Below are 19,133 nucleotides of genomic sequence, written 5' to 3' on the forward strand. Positions count from 1 at the left end.
ACACATCCGCCCCTTCGTCTAATTCGGTTCCTGTGGATACATTACATATTTGTTTCTTTTACAAATAGTATGTAAAATAAAGGTTGCCATTTGTAGGAAAGCAGCCTCTTTCTAGCTTGGTTACCCTCACTTTTCACCTGTTTGCCAGTGTGTTTGACTGTGTTCATTGGGATCCAGCTAACCAGGACCCAGGTGCCTGTGCTCTCTCCTCTAAATTTGGTTGCTAGTAACTTTTTATCCCCACAATTGGCATACTGGTGCCCCCATGTAAGTCCCCAGTTTATGGTACCTAGGCACCCCGGGCATTGGGGTTACAGGGGATCCCTATGGCATCAGCAGTTATTCTGCAACCCATTGGGAGCCTTTTCAAAGGGTTCTGCAGGCCTGCCATTGCAGTCTGCATGAACCAGGTGCACGCACCTGGTTTCACTACAGGTCACTGCACCAGGTCACTGTAAGTCACCCCTATGGTAGTCCTTCTCATACCAGAGGGCAGGGTGCAGGTACCTGTGTGTGAGAGCACCCCTGCACTAGCAGAGGTGCCCCCATGAACTCCAGCTCCATTTTACTGTACTTTGTGAGTGCAGGGACTCCATTGTATATATGCACTGGATGTAGGTCACTACCTATGTCCAGCTACATAATGGTATCTCCGAACCTGGGCATGTTTGGTTTCAAACATGTTGGAATCATACCCCAATACTGTTACAAGTATTGGAAGTATGATTCCATGCACTCCGGGGCCTCCCTAGAGGACGCCCAGCTTTGCTACCACCAGTCTTACAGGTTTTTCTGGGGCATCCCAGCTGCTGCCACCCCTCAGAGAGGTTTCTACCCTCCTGCTGCTTGATATGATCAAGCCCGGGAAGGCAGAACAAAGGATTTCTTCTGGGAGAAGAGAGGGACTTGCTTGGGAGGGGTAGCCTCTACAAGCCATTGTTTTTGCTTTGAAGGGCACATTTGGTGCCCTCCGTGCATAAACCACCACCAGTCCCTGCTCTGGCGTGAAACTAGACAATGGAAAGGGGAGTGACCACTCCCCTGTCCATTACCACCCTATGGGTGGTGCCCAGAGCTCCTCCAGAGGGTCCCTGGGTTCTGCCATCTTGATTCCAAGGTTGGCAGGGAACTCTGGGAGCATCTGAGTGTCCAGGCCAGGCAGGTGACGTCAGAGGCACCCTCTGATAGGTAGTTACCTGGTTAGGTGACCAAGCCCCCTGTTTGGGCTATGTACGGTCTTCCTCTGGGGTGGGACCTCAGATTTGGCTTGCAAGATTCCAGCAGGACTCCTCTGCAACCTTTGGTTTGGCTTCTGGCCTCAAGAACTGCGACTGGACCCTCCAGGAACCTACAAACTGCAGATTCATGAGGAAGACTCTTCTGCAACATTGTATCCGGAACTCCTGCCAGCTTTGCAACATTTCCCTGGCAGTGCATCCTAAGAAGACTGCAACTTTTCAGCCTGCACGAGAAGAAGGAATCTCCCTTGGGGTGAAGACATCACTCCCCTGTAACTACAGGTACCTGGCTGCATCGATGACCGGCTGCGTTGCTCTTCCCTTATCCTGAGTGGCGTGGGTCCTGCATCATGGGTGGTGGTCTGGATAGTCGACCTTAGTCCTCTGTACCAATTGTGGCACTTTGGTGATGGTAAGTCCTTTCCACGCCACACAAAACAGTACCCCTGTGCACCAAATGCTTTGCAGCTGCCAAGGCTTGTTCCTTCACCTTGAAGTGGAACTTCAGGTGACATGTAGCTCCATCCCCCGGCACTCCCTCCTGCAACTTCTGGACATCTGCTTGGTCCGCTGGCGATGTGGGAGAAACTTCTGTGGTGCTGTGTGGGCTGTTTCAGCAACTTCTGTGCCCCTGTCCTGTGGGACATTTGTGGTTGCTGCCTCTGCTCCTGTGGGCCTTCTGTGATGCAGAGGGTTCCCAGTGACTCCCCCTCCTGGGTAGAGTCATCCTGGACCCTGCTGGTCCCCGGCAGCACCCCTTTTCCTCCAACAGTAAGTTTGCCTTTGCCAAGGCTTGTAGGCTGAAATCCTTCACTGACACCCATCTACAATCAAGTTTTCAGCGTGGGACACTATTTGCATGCATCTGGACCTTTTCTCAAGCTTCTGTGTTGCAGTGCTGACCTGTCTTCCTTCTTCATTGACCAACTCCAAAAGGTACCTCTGGGTGGGTAGTATCTCCTACACCCCCTGGACTCCACAGACACTTCTGGACTTGGTCCCCTCTCTCCACAGGTCTCCATCTTCGGTTTTCCACTTCTGGTTCCTTGCAGGCTGTTCTGGGTGTCTTTGTTTTCTTCTTTTCATCCTTTGGAGTGGTTTTGGGACAATTCAGTGTTTTACTCCTACACTCCTGGTCACTGGGGGGTACTACATTACTTACCTGTGTGGTTTCCTAGTACTCCCAGCTCCCCTCTACACGATTTACTCACTTGGGTGGGGGACCTGAGTTCGCATTCCACTTTCTTAGTATATGGTTTGTGCTCCCCCTAGGGCTACTATTGCATATTGCTATTTTACCCTGTTTTCTAACCTTTTTATGCCTTTTACTGTTTATTAGTGTGTGTGTGTGTGTGTATATATATATATATATATATATATATATATATATATATATATATAGTGTATTTACTTAACTCCTATTGGAGGGTTGCCTCTCTTCTGATACTGTGTTCCAAAAATAAAGTACCTTTATTTTTGTACAACCAAGTGTTTTTATTTCTTGTGTGTAAGGACTGTGTGACTGTAATGGTATTGCATGAGCTTTACATACCTCCTAGATAAGCCTTGGCTGCTCATCCACAGCTACCTCTAGAGAGCGTGGCTTCTAGACGCTGCCTACACTTCACTGAGAGGGGATATCTGGACCTGGTTTAAGGTGTAAGTACCCTAGGTACCCACCACACACCAGGCCACCTTCCTACATTATTCTAGAAAGTGTTTCTTTGACAGAACACTCCTTCAAGTGCATGCTTGCTAATTAGCTGTCATGTCAAAGTATGAACATGCACAGATGTAAACATTTATTACCTAACCCATATGCTTCCCCTTTTACAGATATGTTGAAAACCGATTCCTAGATGACTTTGTGACATTTTTTTATTCAGTGCGTACATTAAAACGCCTCAGCAACAGATAATAAAAAATAAGGGGGAATTGTGATTTGAGAATAGATGCACTACTTGGAATAGAGATGGACAAGGGGTGATTAAAATATATTTATTTTTGCACATTGTATTGAGTTACATACTTCAAATAGCGCTTCATACCCCTGATGGGGTGGTGAAGATCTTCGACCTGTATTATGTTACATCATTTGCATAGCGCTTCATTCCCTGATGAAGTGCTGAGGCACTTCAACCTGTCTCATGATATTGGCGTCCCCACAGAGGGCATGTTTGAGCGGGGTAGAATGAGAGCAGAATGACGTCGGTGAGGGTCGTCGGGTTTGGAGACCTTCTCTATGCATGGTGCATTGTAGTCATGTAGGCCCATATTTTTACTTTTTTAGCGCCGCATTTGCATCATTTTTTGATACAGAAACAGCGCAAACTTGCAAAATACAATTGTATTTTGTAAGTTTGCGCCGTTTTTGCTACAAAAAAGCGGCGCAAATGCGGCGCTAACAAAGTATAAATATGGGCCGTAGATTCTCGAAAAGTTCAGCAAAGACGTGAAAGAAAATGCTTTGCAATACTTAGAGATTGATGGGATCTAATGTAAACCACAGTTATAAACTCAGAAATTTCCAGGTTTTTAGTGTTCTCCGGAAATCCAAATGCTAGTCGGTGACTCATTTGGAGTGAACTAATCTGCACATGCTAAAATTCGAAGCACAACACCTATATAAAACACGCATCTGACCAATAGAGTCCTGCACTTACAGACATCTCCTAGGCGTGGAAGTCTGGGAACGTTGTGCCTCCTAAATTCACAGCTGGTTTGCTGAAGTCTGCACCTGCCCCACTTCTCGTTTCACAGCAGTCCTGGCACAGCTCAGGTCTTCTGCACGGTGCAGCCAGCAGGCCAAAAGATAGGCTGTCTGCATTGCGACCCTATCTTCTACTGGGCATGAGGAATGGAGTAAAACGTTTTGGGTGTGAATGTACCTTTAGAGATAAATGCAATTCGGTGAATTTATGGGTACAGACCCTTTCAGGCTGGTACGGGGTCAATGCTCTACTAAGGTCTATGCGCCTTCCAGAGGCAAGACCTCATGTCCTCATCACCATGCTGATATGACTCATGAGGTCAGTAGTCAAAGCAGCATCAGGAATATGTCTTCTGTTTTTTTATGAAGGAGGGGTTGGGGTGTAACTGCAGGTGCAAGTGCATGGTTTTTCTCTACTGCCTGGGCCTTTCTTTGTCTGCAAGTCCCAAAATTTATCAGGACTTTGGGCCCAAAATCGGTTTGAGAGGAGACTCTTGCCTTTCATAAGTAGGATTCTGTAGTGTTGTGAAACACGATCTAAGCACAGAAACAAAACTAATTTCGTCCCAAGTCTGTTTCAAAGAGCTATTTGCATGTCTCTCGTACTTTTACAGAATACAATAATAAAGTTGGCCTTGTTTAGTAGACTATCATTCCTACATTACAATATTTACTATGTCGTTTTTAAAATGTACGAGCCCACCCTAGTAAAATTAGCTGTACAACGATTAGATCTAACAGAAATACTAGTTCTAGACAGGGAGTGAGTCTGTATTCCAAAATTGGCCGAAGACAATAGGAAAATGAAGAATGATTACTGATTATCCAAAATAGTTAGGTGTGCCCACTGAATGAACTTCAGAAACACACCTGCGGCTAGTAAACATCGTTGCGTGAACTTCTATGGCTGCCCAACAAAAGCAATGAAACAGTAGTGACTAAGCCCCATTCGGTGAATTGTCTAAATGTTCAAACACGGGGAGGATGGGGAAAGGCATACATAGTTGCCAAATCAGAATTCCTGTCAAACCGCACTTTCATTGTAAGCATGAAGAACAAACAGTGGCTTATTCTAGAAGCCCTTGATTGCTTTATTAGTCAGGGAGGAGTGGCTAGATACTAGTTGAATAAACAACATAATTCAAACAGGATCATTTCATAAAACCCACGATAGTAATGAAGACAGGGCATTAAATAATGAATCAACTAGTCAAGTTGTGAGATATTTTCAACTAAGCTCGCTTGTCTCACAAGGTCCGCCCTTGCACCTGTGATCTGAAACCCGAGGGGCACTAAATGTTCTTGTAAACAAGGACAAAAGTATTAATCAGAACGCAAACGAAATTAATATGAAGTCTTTCACCACACAACTCATTGACAGCACACCGTCCCTGGACCAACACACGTGACAAAGATAGCTGCTTTCAGCCCTAATTCGCACATCAAAGAAATACCAAATGACACCAACTGACTCTGCTCCTCAAGGTAAAGATCTTTCTACACATTCCGACTACAGAAATACTGTTTGAGAATTGCTTTAATCCCATTTTAGGCAAGACATTCCCTACTGCTACTATAGAAATACTGCTTGCCAGACTTTGGGTGAGCAAGTAACGAATGGTTAAGTATTTTCTGAAACAAAGGGAGGGGCCTGATGCTTTCTTCACAGTTTAACTTGCATTGAGGGTACATTGCGTATTTATTCATTTAAGTATGACCATTCTTACGTAGCCCTGTTATCGGTAGGAGGAGTTGTGTCTGTATTGTTGTTTGCACTTTTCTGCACTTCAAAACGTTGCAAACATATTTTGACCTTCTGCACTATCAGCAAAACAAGCAGCATAAAAAAGTCCCACAGAGATTTAAATGATTGTTTGGGGAAAAATTCTGCTCTCCAAGGCAACTGGTTTTGCCAATGTGCTTGCAAAGTGGAGCCAGCAATCCAAAAGTCAATACCAGTAGCCCACCATCTTGGAAGAGTATTTCCTATTTTTCCAAGAAGGCCATCACATTAAGATGTAATGTGATGATTATCCTGGAGGAATATAAAATAACATTCAGCTACCTTGGACCATCAGATTGATACTTTCAGAAAGGCCGCCACATTGGTGTAAATACCACATGGCAGCCATCTTGGCACTATAGCTTTTATACTTTCAAGATAGCTATTGCATTGCATGGTGATGCAACTTGGTGGCTATCTTGGAACAATAGAAGATACCATTGCAAGATGGTTGTCTGTTGATATTGGCTTTCCCAATCATGGTGAAATTTAGCAAGCATTGGCAAAGCCAGTAATAGCAAACACCAAGCATTGGTAAATCAGCAATGCTTTGATTTGCATTGCCAAACCTTGTTCAGATGGTTATTTTATTTCTATGGTAAGCAATGTTCTGTTTTGCTGACATTTTATAGTGAAGAAATGATACACTGGTCTTGATAGGTAAATAAGCATATTTTTAATGAAAACGTATAAAGCTTCTGTGTACTGTAGGAGAACTCGGAGAATTACATTTTTTATGGCCTTACCTTTAGAGCTGACTTAGAAATGTCTTTGTCTATATTTATTTAGTACATATCATATAGTTAATATAGTAACTATATAGTAAAAGTCTCACACATTGCCTTGCAGCCACATGAAAGCAATAATTATTTCACAGATTGTCGAGAGATAGAAGACATAATGTAGTTAGAATCCATCTGAATGTGAAGTAAGAGGTGAGCTACCCACATGCTCTTGCAGTCGTGGGTCAAAGGCCATCTTAAAAGGGTTGGTTTCAATAGCCAGCTATATTGTACATACTGTGGCCCTCAGGTCAATGCTAAAGGTCTGCTAGAGTCTATATCTATGGAGAACAAGACAGTTGGCCCATTAGTAGTTGAAGTTAGAGGTGGCTAGTATAAGACTGTTGTCTTGTTTATAGTGTGGATCCATTTCTTGCATTTATAATCAATCAATCAGTGTATTTGTAGAGCGTACTACCACCCGTGAGGGTCTCAAGGCACTGAGGGAGGGGGGAGGGTGCTGCTACTGCTCGAACAGCCAGGTATTGAGTTGCTTCCTGAAAGTCAGCAAGTCTTCAGTCTGTTGCAGAGCCAAGGGAAGGGTGTTCCAGGTCTTGGCGGCGAGGTGGAAGAAGGATCTGCCTCCGGTAGTGGTTCTTCGGATGCGGGGACAGTGGCGAAGGCGAGGTCGTCTGAGCGGAGTTGGCTGGATGGGGTGTAGAAGGTGAGTCGTCTGTTGAGGTAGGCTGGACCGGTGTTGTGGAGCGCCTTGTGTGCATGGGTGAGGAGCTTGAAGGTTATCCTTTTGTTGACGGGGAGCCAGTGTAGGTCTCTTAGAAGGGGAGTGATGTGGCTGTGGGCATCGCGGATCAGCCGTGCGGAGGCGTTTTGTATGCGTTGCAGTCGTTTGAGGAGTTTGGCCGGGGCTCCTGCGTAGAGGGAGTTTCCGTAGTCAAGTTTGCTGCTGACAAGGGCTTGGGTGACTGTTCTTCTTGTATCTGTGGGGATCCATCTGTAGATCTTGCGGAGCATGCAGAGGGTGTTGAAGCAGGATGAGGAGACGGCACTGACTTGCTTGGTCATGGAGAGTTTTGAGTCGAGGATGACGCCCAGGTTGCGTGCTTGGTTGGTGGGTGTTGGGGCTGCTCCCAGGCAGTCGGCCACCAGGAGTCATCCCAGGCTGAAGGGTTGGCGCTGAGCATGAGGACCTCTGTATTATCTGAGTTCAACGTCAGTTTGCTGTTCCTCATCCATTTGGCAACAGCCTTCATTCCTTCGTGGAGGTTGGATTTGGCCGGTGAGGGGGTCCTTGGTGAGGGAGAGGATCAGTTGGGTGTCGTCAGCGTAGGAGATGATGTTGAGGTTGTGTAGCCGGGCGACGTGAGCGAGCGGGGCCGTGTAGACGTTGAATAGTGTACGGCTGAGGGACGATCCTTGAGGAACGCCGCAGATGATCTTGGAGGCTTGGAGCGGAAATGGGGGAGGCGGACGCTCTGGGTTCTGCCAGAGAGGAAGGAGGTGGTCCTCTAGAGCTTTGTCCCAGATCCCTGCGTTGTGGAGGGGTGTGCGTAGGATGCTGTGGCAAACGGTGTCGAAGGCGGCCGAGAGGTCCAGGAGGATGAGGGCCGCGGTTTCACCGTTGTCAAGCAGGGCCCTGATGTCGTTGGTGGTGGCGATGAGTGCGGTTTCGATACTGTGGTTGCTGCGGAACCCTGACTGGGATGGATCCAGGATGTTGTTTTCTTCGAGGTAGTGGGTCAGTTGTCTGTTGACGATCTTCTCAATGACCTTAGCCAGGAATGGGAGCTGGGAGATGGGACGGAAGTTCTTGAGGTCTCTCGGGTCCGCCATGGGTTTCTTGAGTTGGGGTTTGATCTCAGCATGCTTCCAGCTCTCAGGGTAGGTCGCGGTCTCGAAGGAGATGTTGATGACTTTGCAGAGGTGGGGTGCGATGGTGATGCTTGCTTTGTGAAAGATGTGGTGTGGGCATGGGTCTGACGGATATCCAGAGTGGATGTTGCTTATGGTTTTGATTGTGTTATCTTCGCTCATGTTGGCCCAGACGAGCAGGGTGTTGTAGTTGAAGGTGGGTGGAGAGTCTGAAGAGTCAGTGATTGACGGGGTGGTCTGGGTGTTGAAGCTGTCGTGGATGTCTGATTTTGTGGTGGAAGAAGGCGGCAAGGGAGTTGCACAGGTCTTGTGAAGGTGGGATGAAGTTTGCGCTGGAGCTGGGGTTGGTGAGCTCATTCACGATGTTGGAGAGCTCCTTGCTGTTGTATTCATTGTTGTCCAGGCGGTCTTTGAAGGTGTTTTTTTTTTCAGATCTGATGAGGTGATGGTGATTGCGGATGGGGTTCTTGAAGGCGGCATGGTTGTCCGGTGTCTGTTCGAGGAGCCACTTCCTCTCCAGTTTCCGGCACTAGCCCTCAGAGCTAGTAGGCTTCATGCTTAAAGAGTAAAGTCATGATTATAACCCAAGCAATGTCAGGATGTGTTTCTCATGGTGCCATTTCTATAGGTTTAGGCATAATCTGCCAACCTTAATCTGTAGATTTCAAGCTCTTTGATAAGATTTTTGGGAAACCATGAGAAGTATATATTACAGTAGTCCATAAACACCATCAACAAATCAACAAGTAATTAACTTATTTTGTTTGAATGACTGAGTGGGGTGATTTTCCAATGCACAGACAGGTGAATATTGACTCAGTTGACCATGGGTTTCACTAGTAGTGAGACCAAATAGTTCATGTTGAACAAGATCAAAAAGTTTGTTTTTCTATGACATGATTGGTCAGGTAAGTTGAAGTGTTTTGGGAGCTGCCCTAAAGTACATTGAGTTCGATGGCCAGAAGTAGTTGAACATTTGTTTCAGCATTTGGTGATACTGACTTTTACACATGCTTACTTGAGTAAAGTGTTGGTCTGTTATAATCAGCGTACATGTTAAAGTACATTCAGTGCCACTATGACACCACCATCTGCTGAACAGCAGCAGGAAATTAAATGATCCCTGTGGCAGTCATCATGAAACTTGTGTTGATAAATCCAATGGCTCAGCACTGAATTTCTTCTGCCTAATATGAGAGGGGTGGATCTAGGCTAAGGGTGTTGTGGATCCTTAGCCTGTGTGTTGCCCTTCGTCTAAAGTTCTCAGTAGGGTGTTGTGATAAAAGGTGCCATAGTCTAGGGAGAGCTTGAGTACAATCTTTATAGGATCATGGCCTTCAGCCCTCTTATATCTTCTGATTCCATTTCAGTTCCTCTCATCCGCCGGTAATCAGATTGTTAACTATGACATATGTAGCATTGTTCCACTTGCTTATTTTCTGTCTTGTCAACTCTATGTGAAGAAGTTGCTAGGATGTGGGAGATTGGAAAGCACCTGGTAGCCTGCAATTGTACATATTATCGACTGGATTTTTGGCAGGGGGCTTGTTCCAGGAGGGCACCCACCCTGGAGCAAGATCTATAGATAAAATAACAGGGGGGTTATGAAATAACAGATTGAATGCAACGTATATACATCCTAAATACTATGTTGATACACATATAAGGAAATATAATAACATTGAAACATTGTAATAGATGATAATGCAAAACCTACCCCGCCAAATTCTCAGTCATTTACATAGAGATTGTAAAATTATGAGACTTTTCATTTTCCAAGTTGTGGAAAAGCAGTGCTTAGTGGATTAAAGATACATACCATCATTTATACAGGTAATATTGTACATTTATATCGTTTTACTCACTACTTTTTCAACACAAAGTTTACGAGGTATTATTTACTCAGACAATCATAGAAAATGGAGATGATCACTCACTTATATTTTCCACTTATTCTCTTCTCAGCAAGAGTTGGAACTATAATAGATTTAATGTGGTCCATTATAGCTTCATGCATAGGTTTGTAGTTTGAATTAAGTAAACAGGGACGGTTATGTAGAGCATATGTATTACCTGCAGGGAAAGGGTTTTTGTCACCCAGATTGAAAGTGAATGTAGAAAAGGAATGAAGTGGTACTTGCTCAAAACTCTTCCTCTATTCGCATTCCAAGCTTACATAGATTGGCCAGGAAATAAGGGCCAGATGTAGCAAACGTTTTTACCCATTCTGTGTCTATGGGAAAAAGTGTTCGTACATATGGCCCTTAGGGGGTCATTCTGAGTTTGGCGGGCGGTGGTTGCCGCCCGCCAAACTTCCCCCGTCGAAAGACCGCGGGGGCCATTTCGACTTTCCCGCTGGGCCGGCGGGCGACCGCCAAAAGAGCGCCCGCCGGCCCAGCAGGAAAGGCCCTGCAACATTGAAGCCGGCTCCGAATGGAGCCGGCGGTGTTGCAGGGGTGCGACGGGTGCAGTTGCACCCATCGCGATTTTCACTGTCTGCAAAGCAGACAGTGAAAATCCTGCTGGGGCCCTGTTAGGGGGCCCCTGCACTGCCCATGCCAGTGGCATGGGCAGTGCAGGGGCCCCACGACACCCGTTCCTGCCATCCTGTTTCTGGCAGTGAAAACTGCCAGAAACAGGCTGGCGGGAAGGGGTTCGGAATCGCCATGGCGGCGCTGCAAGCAGCGCCGCCATGGAGGATTCTCCCAGCCGGGGGAAATCCGGCGGGAAACCGCCGGACTCGGCTGGGCGACCGCGGCTTTACAGCCACGGTCGGAATAGCAAAGGAAGCACCGCCAGCCTGTTGGCGGTGCTTCCATGGTCGTCGACCCTGGCGGTCGATGACCGCCAGGGTCAGAATGACCCCCTTAGTGTCTTGCGAACAGACACTGACAACGGGCCCTGAATATCCTGATCTGGCTACCAATGATCACTAATTACTGAGACTATTTTGTGATGTCACAAATATTATGACCATCTTTAATCATAAACTGCAAGTAAAAAGAGCTTGCTGCCTTGTGTTAGAGCTAAACTAGGCACAGCTCCTAGTGCTGAGGGATCAGAGTCCTAGTGTCACTAACACCATCACCCGATGTGATTTCAAACTCTTGAACATACTAACATCCAATGTCATATAGAGTTGTAATGGTTTTAATCAACCACCACATTATTGAAAATCTACTAGGCTCGGCTGAATTTTTTATTATGCCTGCGTAATTAACATAATTTCATTAATTAAAAATTATCTTTGTTATATCAAGTTCCTGAAATTATGCTATTGCGCTATATCGCAAAATAAAATGCCGTTTGTGGTCAAAACGTACAACAAATGCACTGGAGCACCATGTATGACAAAGCGCAGGCAGCTTTTCGTGGTGCTTATTTTATGCACAGTTTCAGCTCTAAATGAAACCTCGCGACTAAAGTTGACGCAGGGATGAGTCTCGCACTAAACTACAGACTAAAATGTAAGTTTTGCTTTTTATGTAATTACGCATAATTTTGCAGAAATTTTGTGTAATATAGCAAAGCAAAATACGAGACTTTTCTACACCCTTAATATTTACATTGAATATATTGGCTCGATTGTCAGTGACACCAACATTTCTCATCACCTATGCGCTTGATAAGATGTGTATGTTCTTAATCTCTTCCTTTCCTTGTGATATCGGAGTACTTTGATGTCTGTGGAGTTTTTATCACCAAGGTTGCTGTATAAATTAGCTTGAAGCTTGCATTCATCCTGCCGGACCTTGTGAAATAACAATGTAATGGATTTCTTGTCAAATAAGGATAAACTCCAATGCGGAAGTGATAATGGAAGTGGCCGTTCCGAATTAGGAACACTTAATCAACATATCTATTCCACACTCTATCTGTGAGAAGGGATTATTGTCATACACCAACCAGCCATCATTGTTATTAAACTATAAATCTGCCAGATATGAAGAAAATATGGCACCCACTGTTGTGTTTATTTTATTTTTTTTAAACATCTTTAGACATGAAAGCATTAATATGTGTACACACTCACTGACAGAGGTTTTAAGAATTTCATGCCACCTAATTTTATTATGCAGCATATTCGGAACTTCCCACTCTATTAAGACATCCTCTGGCACGTCAAAACTAAAACCCTCTAAAACCATCACATCTGTTGTGTTTTTCATGTAAACTCCTTAAGCAGAAATTAGAAGTTCGAGGTGCAAAACGTAAATGAGATATTTTATAGAGTTTCAGTTCGACCTCTGAAGTCTGTGTGGAGCGAGCATTTTGTATATCACAAGAAACATGCACGTCTCATTTGCATAGGTCCAATCTATTCAGGTTTTGATATTCTAAGCTGTTCAGCTATCCTTCTGTTTTGTAATACCTTTAATGTCCCGACATTAAGAATTCCATAGCGTTGAGGGATATTTTGAAATGCTATTTAACTGTCTACTAATTATAATTCACAGCGCTTTGCAAAACTATGTCACCCTCGTTATCAACAGTATTCAAAGTAATTTCAGGACTTTTGCCTACATCCCTAAGTGCCTGAAATTCATGGGAGATGTTAGAAATGAGGTGTTTGGTTGGCAGTCAGGTTACCCCCTGTCCAAGCAAGGACCCTCACTCTAGTCAGAGTAAAAGAGAATCACCCTCCGCTAACCCCACTCACACCCTTGGTAGCTTGGCACGAGCAGGCAGGCTTAACTTCAGAGTGCTAGGTGTAAAGTATTTGTACCAACACACACAGTAACTTAATGAAAACACTACAAAATGATACAACACAGGTTTAGAAGAATAGAAAATATTTACCTGAACAAAACAAGACCAAAACAACAAAAATCCACAATACACAAGTCAAGTTATCAATTAAAAACAAAAAAGAGTCTTCATGTAATTTTAAACACAACGCTAACGCTGTTAGCATGGAAATGTACCTGGTGCGTCAAAAATAACCCAGCACGGGCCAGTGTGTGTCAAAAGGGGCTTGCGATGCGTCAATATCACTCACGAGCGAGACCACGCAATGTTTCTCCTTCAGTCGAGTCGGCGTGCATCGTTTCTTCTCTCTGCAGGAGAGCGATGCGTCGATTCAATCCACACTCTCGGGTCGGGTCAAGCCTTGCGTCGCTTTTACGTGCCCAGTGATGTTTGCGTCAGAAATCCTGCTGCATGATGACCTGAAAACCACACAGCGCGGGTTGCGATCTCACCCGCCTCCGTCAGTGATGCTGCACGTCGTTCCTCCAGCCGCGTGCATCGATTTTCCGCCACGAAGCTGGCAGCGCGTCTTTTTTTCAGCCGCAGATCAGAGTTGCGTCAATCTTTTCCCCGCATGTGATCAATGCGTGGATTTCTCACTCTTGTTCTGCTAGCTGCTCGTTTCAGGGTCCCCGGAACTGGATGGGCACCACTTGGAAGAGTAGGAGTCTCAGCAGAGGCTCCAGGTGCTGGCAGAGAGAAGTCTTTGCTGTCACTGAGACTTCAAACAACAGGAGGCAAGCTCTAATTCAAGCCCTTGGAGAGTTCTTCACAAGAAGGAAGGCACACAAAGTCCAGTCTTTGTTCTCTAGCACAGGCAGAAGCAGCAACTCCAGGCAGATGTTCCGCTTGGTTTCCAGAAGTGTTCCAAAGTCTGTGGTTTTGGATGCCCTTCTTATACCCATTTTGGCTTTTGAAGTAGGCTTACTTCAAAGAAAAGTCTATCTTGTTTGTGAAATCCTGCCTTGCCCAGGCCAGGCCCCAGACACACACCAGGGGGTTGAAGACTGTATTGTGTGAGGGCAGGCACAGCCCTTTCAGGTGTAAGTGACCACTCCTCCCCTCCCTCCTAGCAAAGATGGCTCATCAGGAAATGCAGACTACACCCCAGCTCCCTTTGTGTCATTGTCCAAAAAGAGGTGCAATCAGCCCAACTGTCAAACTGACCCAGACAGGGTATCCACAAACAAGCAGAGTCACAGAAATGTTTTAAGCAAGAAAATACCCACTTTCTAAAAGTGGCATTTTCAAACACACAATCTTAAAATCAACTTTGCTAAAAGATGTATTTTTAAATTGTGAGCTCAGAGACCCCAAACTCCACATGTCTATCGGTTCCCAAAGGGAATCTATACTTTAATCATATTTAAAGGTAGCCCCCATGTTAACCTATGAGAGGGACAGGCCTTGCAACAGTGAAAAACGAATTTAGCAGTATTTCATTGTCAGGACATATAAAACACATTACTATATGTCCTACCTTAACCATACACTGCACCCTGCCCTTGGGACTACCTAGGGCCTACCTTAGGGGTGTCTTACATGTAAGAAAAAGGAAGGTTTAGACCTGGCAAGTAGGTACACTTGCCAAGTCGAATTTACAGTTTAAAACTGCACACACAGACACTGCAATGGCAGGTCTGAGACATGATTACAGAGCTACTTATGTGGGTGGCAAAACCAGTGCTGCAGGCCCACTAGTAGCATTTGATTTACAGGCCCTGGCACCTCTAGTGCACTGTCCTAGGGACTTACTAGTAAATCAAATATGCCAATCATGGATGAACCAATTAAATACACATTTTGTATAGGAGCACTTGCACTTTAGCACTGGTTAGCAGTGGTAAAGTGCCCAGAGTGATAAAAACAGCAAAAGCAGAGTCCAGCACACATCAACAACCTGGGAAACAGAGGCAAAAAGTTAAGGGAGACCACGCCACGGATGAAAAGTCTCACAGAAGACATATTGGCATGCAAGCTGTGACATAGAGCTTTAAGCGTGCTCGCTGTGGTTGGGGTGATGGTACTACTCTTGGACTGAGTTTGTGGTCTTTGTTCCTATTAAATGAGATAGCTAGTATAAAACTAAACATCATTATTATTGAGACAAGCGAAGCATTCACTGACTGCATACTGTCTGCAGGAATTTTGCAAAAGCGAGCCAAAGTTTGCTTCCAGTTGGAAGAATACTTTCCTGATGATCCACCTTGCCAGTTTAACGTCCCAATAAATCACCCTGCTAGGAACTCAAAGGAAATCAAAGGAAGGGAAAGTAGTTCAAGATGAGCTGATAAGTGTGCATGAATAATCCTTAGTCAACCAGGGAGCTCACAAGGGGAACCAGTGTATTTTACTGCAAGCTGAGAACGTTAGTCTTCAGCCACATTACTGTGTATACCTTCCACTGATAGCTAATTCTGCAGACTCAGTCTCAGTGGTTCAGGAACAATTTTAAGAGTGGGGGTGCTGCTGCAATCAGTGTTCCATCACTGAAATGATGGGGATTGTCAATAATTCAAGAGGCACAGAGAACAAGTGTAGCAAATGACCAATGCCCATTCAGCCAGAGTTTTGTAAGGGTGTGGTATGTAGCCGGTAGTGCATTTTGGAACACACTTTCACAAATATATTACTAAATCATGGTGTGGTAGCTCTCTATCATTTACAAACAGCACATTTTCAATCAAAGTGGGCCCTTATTTTGCACAGACATACAGTTTAAGTGATACAACTATGTAGCGCACACAATAATGTTGGCAGGAATTGAGTTTCAGCAAATATTTATCATTTGCGCAGCACCAACTAAAATGTCTTGATTTCATTTGATCTATTAAAATCTTTGATCCATCACACTTCAGAACTTTGAAAATAAAGTGCTTCATTCGTGCTTTCCTAACTGCTGCTATATTTTGAAATATTTGTACATTTCTTTGAAGGGTATTTACATTTTGCTGTGTGTTACAAAAACATTAGATCTTACAGCCTTTACACTCACAGACCTGGTACCCCTGCAAGATTTTCACATGGGTCACTTTGCAAACTCCTCTCACTTTGGAGTCAGAAAGAAAAGTAAGCTCAGATCTCCTTGTTAAAAGAGTAAGCATCAATTCGCCTGAATACTTAGCTCACATTTGACTTATGTCTTTGAATGCCAGCATGGGTATTTTGGGGGAGTTGTGGCACCCTCCCCCCTCACTTCCAGCGCCTATGCTGTCTGTAACTCAAACACCTCTCTCCCCGCACAACAGCAGGTTAGTGGAGCCATTTAACGGCCGCGTCTCCACCTGCGCGCCATTCTCCTGCTTGTCTTTGTTGCCTATTAACAGACGGATGCGTCTTGTTTATGTCTGAAAGCCCGAAGTCCCCTCTCCGCTGCAATCTCAGTCAGCAGACATCTGAGGCTGCCTCTGGGCCTCGCTCTCGACTTTCAGTGTACGGTGCATGCTGATTGAATAATTGCTTTATATATGACTAAACGCATTGACTTCTTTGTTTCAGGGTCACAACTTACAAGAACTCAGAAGAAGCGCGTCTCTGGCCAGCAAGGTTTTCATCCAAAGAGATTACAGCGAAGGGACCATGTGCCAGTTTCAGACCAAATTCCCCGCAGAGCTGGACAGTCGGGTAATGTATCTCCTCTAACGCGCACAACTACGTGCTCTGGTTTTGAAGGAAAGAAAGAATGAACGTTCTGAATAACTGAAGACTTCGGGTCGTTTATATGAAGGAATTCACACCACTTACAATGTTAACTACTGCTATTCAGCTTTATTCTAGAACTAAAAGCAGAAATATAAACAGCTATTAATTATTATTACCATGAAATCTGTATAAATCCCGTGACGGCTGTAGAATCTATACAACCGTATACATCATTTCAACTAAACAGTTCGCTTGATGAATGCCTCATCTGTAAAAACATTGTGACACTTTTCAGGAAATTCTAAAATAAAAGTGGGAAGCATACTGTTCCATTTCAATGACTTTCCACAGAAATTTCTGCAGAATAGAAAATGAACATTCTTCCATCTTGTGTGTTACAGTGATCCTTATGTGCCTCTGTGTATTATAATAAGAGTACATCCAACCGTATCTATAAGTAGAATATAGTTAGTCACTGCGGAGTTATGTTACCTCACAAAAACACAAAGCACGGTGGCCTTGTGCCTCCATAATTTGAAGGAGGTCACCAGTGATTAGCTATTTTCTTGTCCGCCCCTTGTGTCATATATAGCTGATAATGCTAAAAGCTCACTCCACTATAAATAACTTGGACTGGTACTAAAATAAGTCAGTGGTACTCCTTTTGTTTATCTGAAGGCAATGAACAACTAGATTGCCCCACCTCGGCGGAAATAGGATTACTCAGTTTTAAACACCAGGCCTTTGGATGAACTATGTTGCATTAGAACATTGAAATCAGATGTTTTTTCTTTAAATGGGATTGCTGACTGCACACAACACAGAAGTGCATATTTAAGTCCAGTTTACCAGGCTGCTGTGAAAACTCAGATGATCCTGACAGCATCCAAACCAAATAAAGACAGGCAATTAGTTAAGCTAAGTAGCAGAATCTTATTTCCTAGAAGGGATTCTTACTACATGGGAGGCAGATTTAGGCAAATTGGCTGAGAAACATTGGGAAGTTTGCACTACTGCATCTTGTGCTTTGGCCTTGCAGGGACATCAAACCAGTGGCAACATCTTCAGCATGGCTACACCATGACACTCAGAGGAAGACTAGCTCTCTGGGAAATTGGGGGATTTGTTAACAGTCGGGTGCTTTAAAACAGCTGCTTGTGAAGAGTGTTAACGTGGCAAAATGTACCCTACTAGTCTTGCAAAAGTTTCAGCCTCTCAAAAGCTCTTTGAATTCCCCAGACAACAAGCCCACCTCGACTGCGCAACAACCAAGTCCACACTGGCTACTAATGAAACTACAATAGCCCAAATTACTTCTACAAGACTACATCCAGTTCTGAAACTGAAGTCCAAATCAGGCTTACTGCACGTTATTGACCCATGTGCAAATTTAGTACTCAGTGCTATTTGCCCAGAAGCGTACTGTATGTAGGACCTGGCAAGAATCGTGTTGGCAAATGGTATAAAATTCAAATTTGTGCCCTTTTGAACACTTGTGTGTTTTATGCAGTTGCATATCCTGGGCAAGGCAGGATCCTGTGAACAATAGAGACTTTCCTTTGAAGTTTGCCTACTTCAAAGGCAGAAATGAGTATAAGTAGTGGACCCAAAGCCTGAGATTTTTACAATACTTCTGGATCAAGAGGAAGCTCTGCCATGGAGAAGAGCTGAAGAGCTGGAGGAGTCGTACTGCAATGTTGCTGTGTGTGCTTTGCTGGGTTGGCCTGCAGTTGCTACTTCTGCCTTAGAGAGGACAAAGACTGGACTTTGCTGTGTATCCTGCTTGTGAAGATTCTCCAAGCGTTTAGACTGAGCTTGCCCCCTGTTCTGAAGTCTCAGGGCCATCAAAGACTTCATCTGCCAGCACCTGGGCTCGCTTGCTGAGACCCCTGCCCTGCTAAGTGGTGCCACATCCAGTCCCTGGGCCCTTGAAAGGAGAAGCTGTTGAACCCAAGGTGAAAATCCATGCACCGGAGCAGAGCGGCAGAAAAATCAACCAGCGCCTGCACCACGGCTGAAAAATTGATGCATCGCCGCTGAAATCGACGCATCGCCAGCTCAGTGTGGATTCATCGCTGCCATGCATCCTGATTTTCCACGCATCGTCCCTGGGTGTCAAAACCTGCAACATTACCACACCGACCTGAGGTCCAGAAATAAATGCATCACTTCCCTGCTAAGTAAGAATCGAAACATCACTTGCCCGGCAGAGAAATAATCGATGTGCTGCCTCACTTGCGAGTAAGGAATCAACACATTGCTTGCATTATTTTTGAAGCATACCAGGTACTTTGTGATAAAACAATGCATCCATTGATTTCAATGGATTAAGACTCTTTTTACTTTAAAAATTCACATACTTGCTTGCGTATGTTGGATTTTAGTTGTTTTGGTCTTGT

At 44.7% G+C, this 19,133-nt stretch overlaps 1 protein-coding gene across 1 annotated transcript in view; it reads left to right on the forward strand.

Moving 5' to 3' along the window:
- The window catches only part of GOLGA7B (golgin A7 family member B), a 157,758-nt gene that overhangs the window by 78,246 nt on the left and 60,379 nt on the right, over window positions 1-19,133 (forward strand). Inside the window, exon 2 of the mRNA XM_069239639.1 lies at window positions 16,591-16,716. Coding sequence (XP_069095740.1) covers window positions 16,591-16,716 — 126 coding nt within the window. The remainder of the gene's footprint in view (window positions 1-16,590; window positions 16,717-19,133) is intronic.

This window comes from Pleurodeles waltl, chromosome 6 (assembly GCF_031143425.1).
Source record: "Pleurodeles waltl isolate 20211129_DDA chromosome 6, aPleWal1.hap1.20221129, whole genome shotgun sequence".
In the NCBI taxonomy this organism is placed as follows: domain Eukaryota; kingdom Metazoa; phylum Chordata; class Amphibia; order Caudata; family Salamandridae; genus Pleurodeles; species Pleurodeles waltl.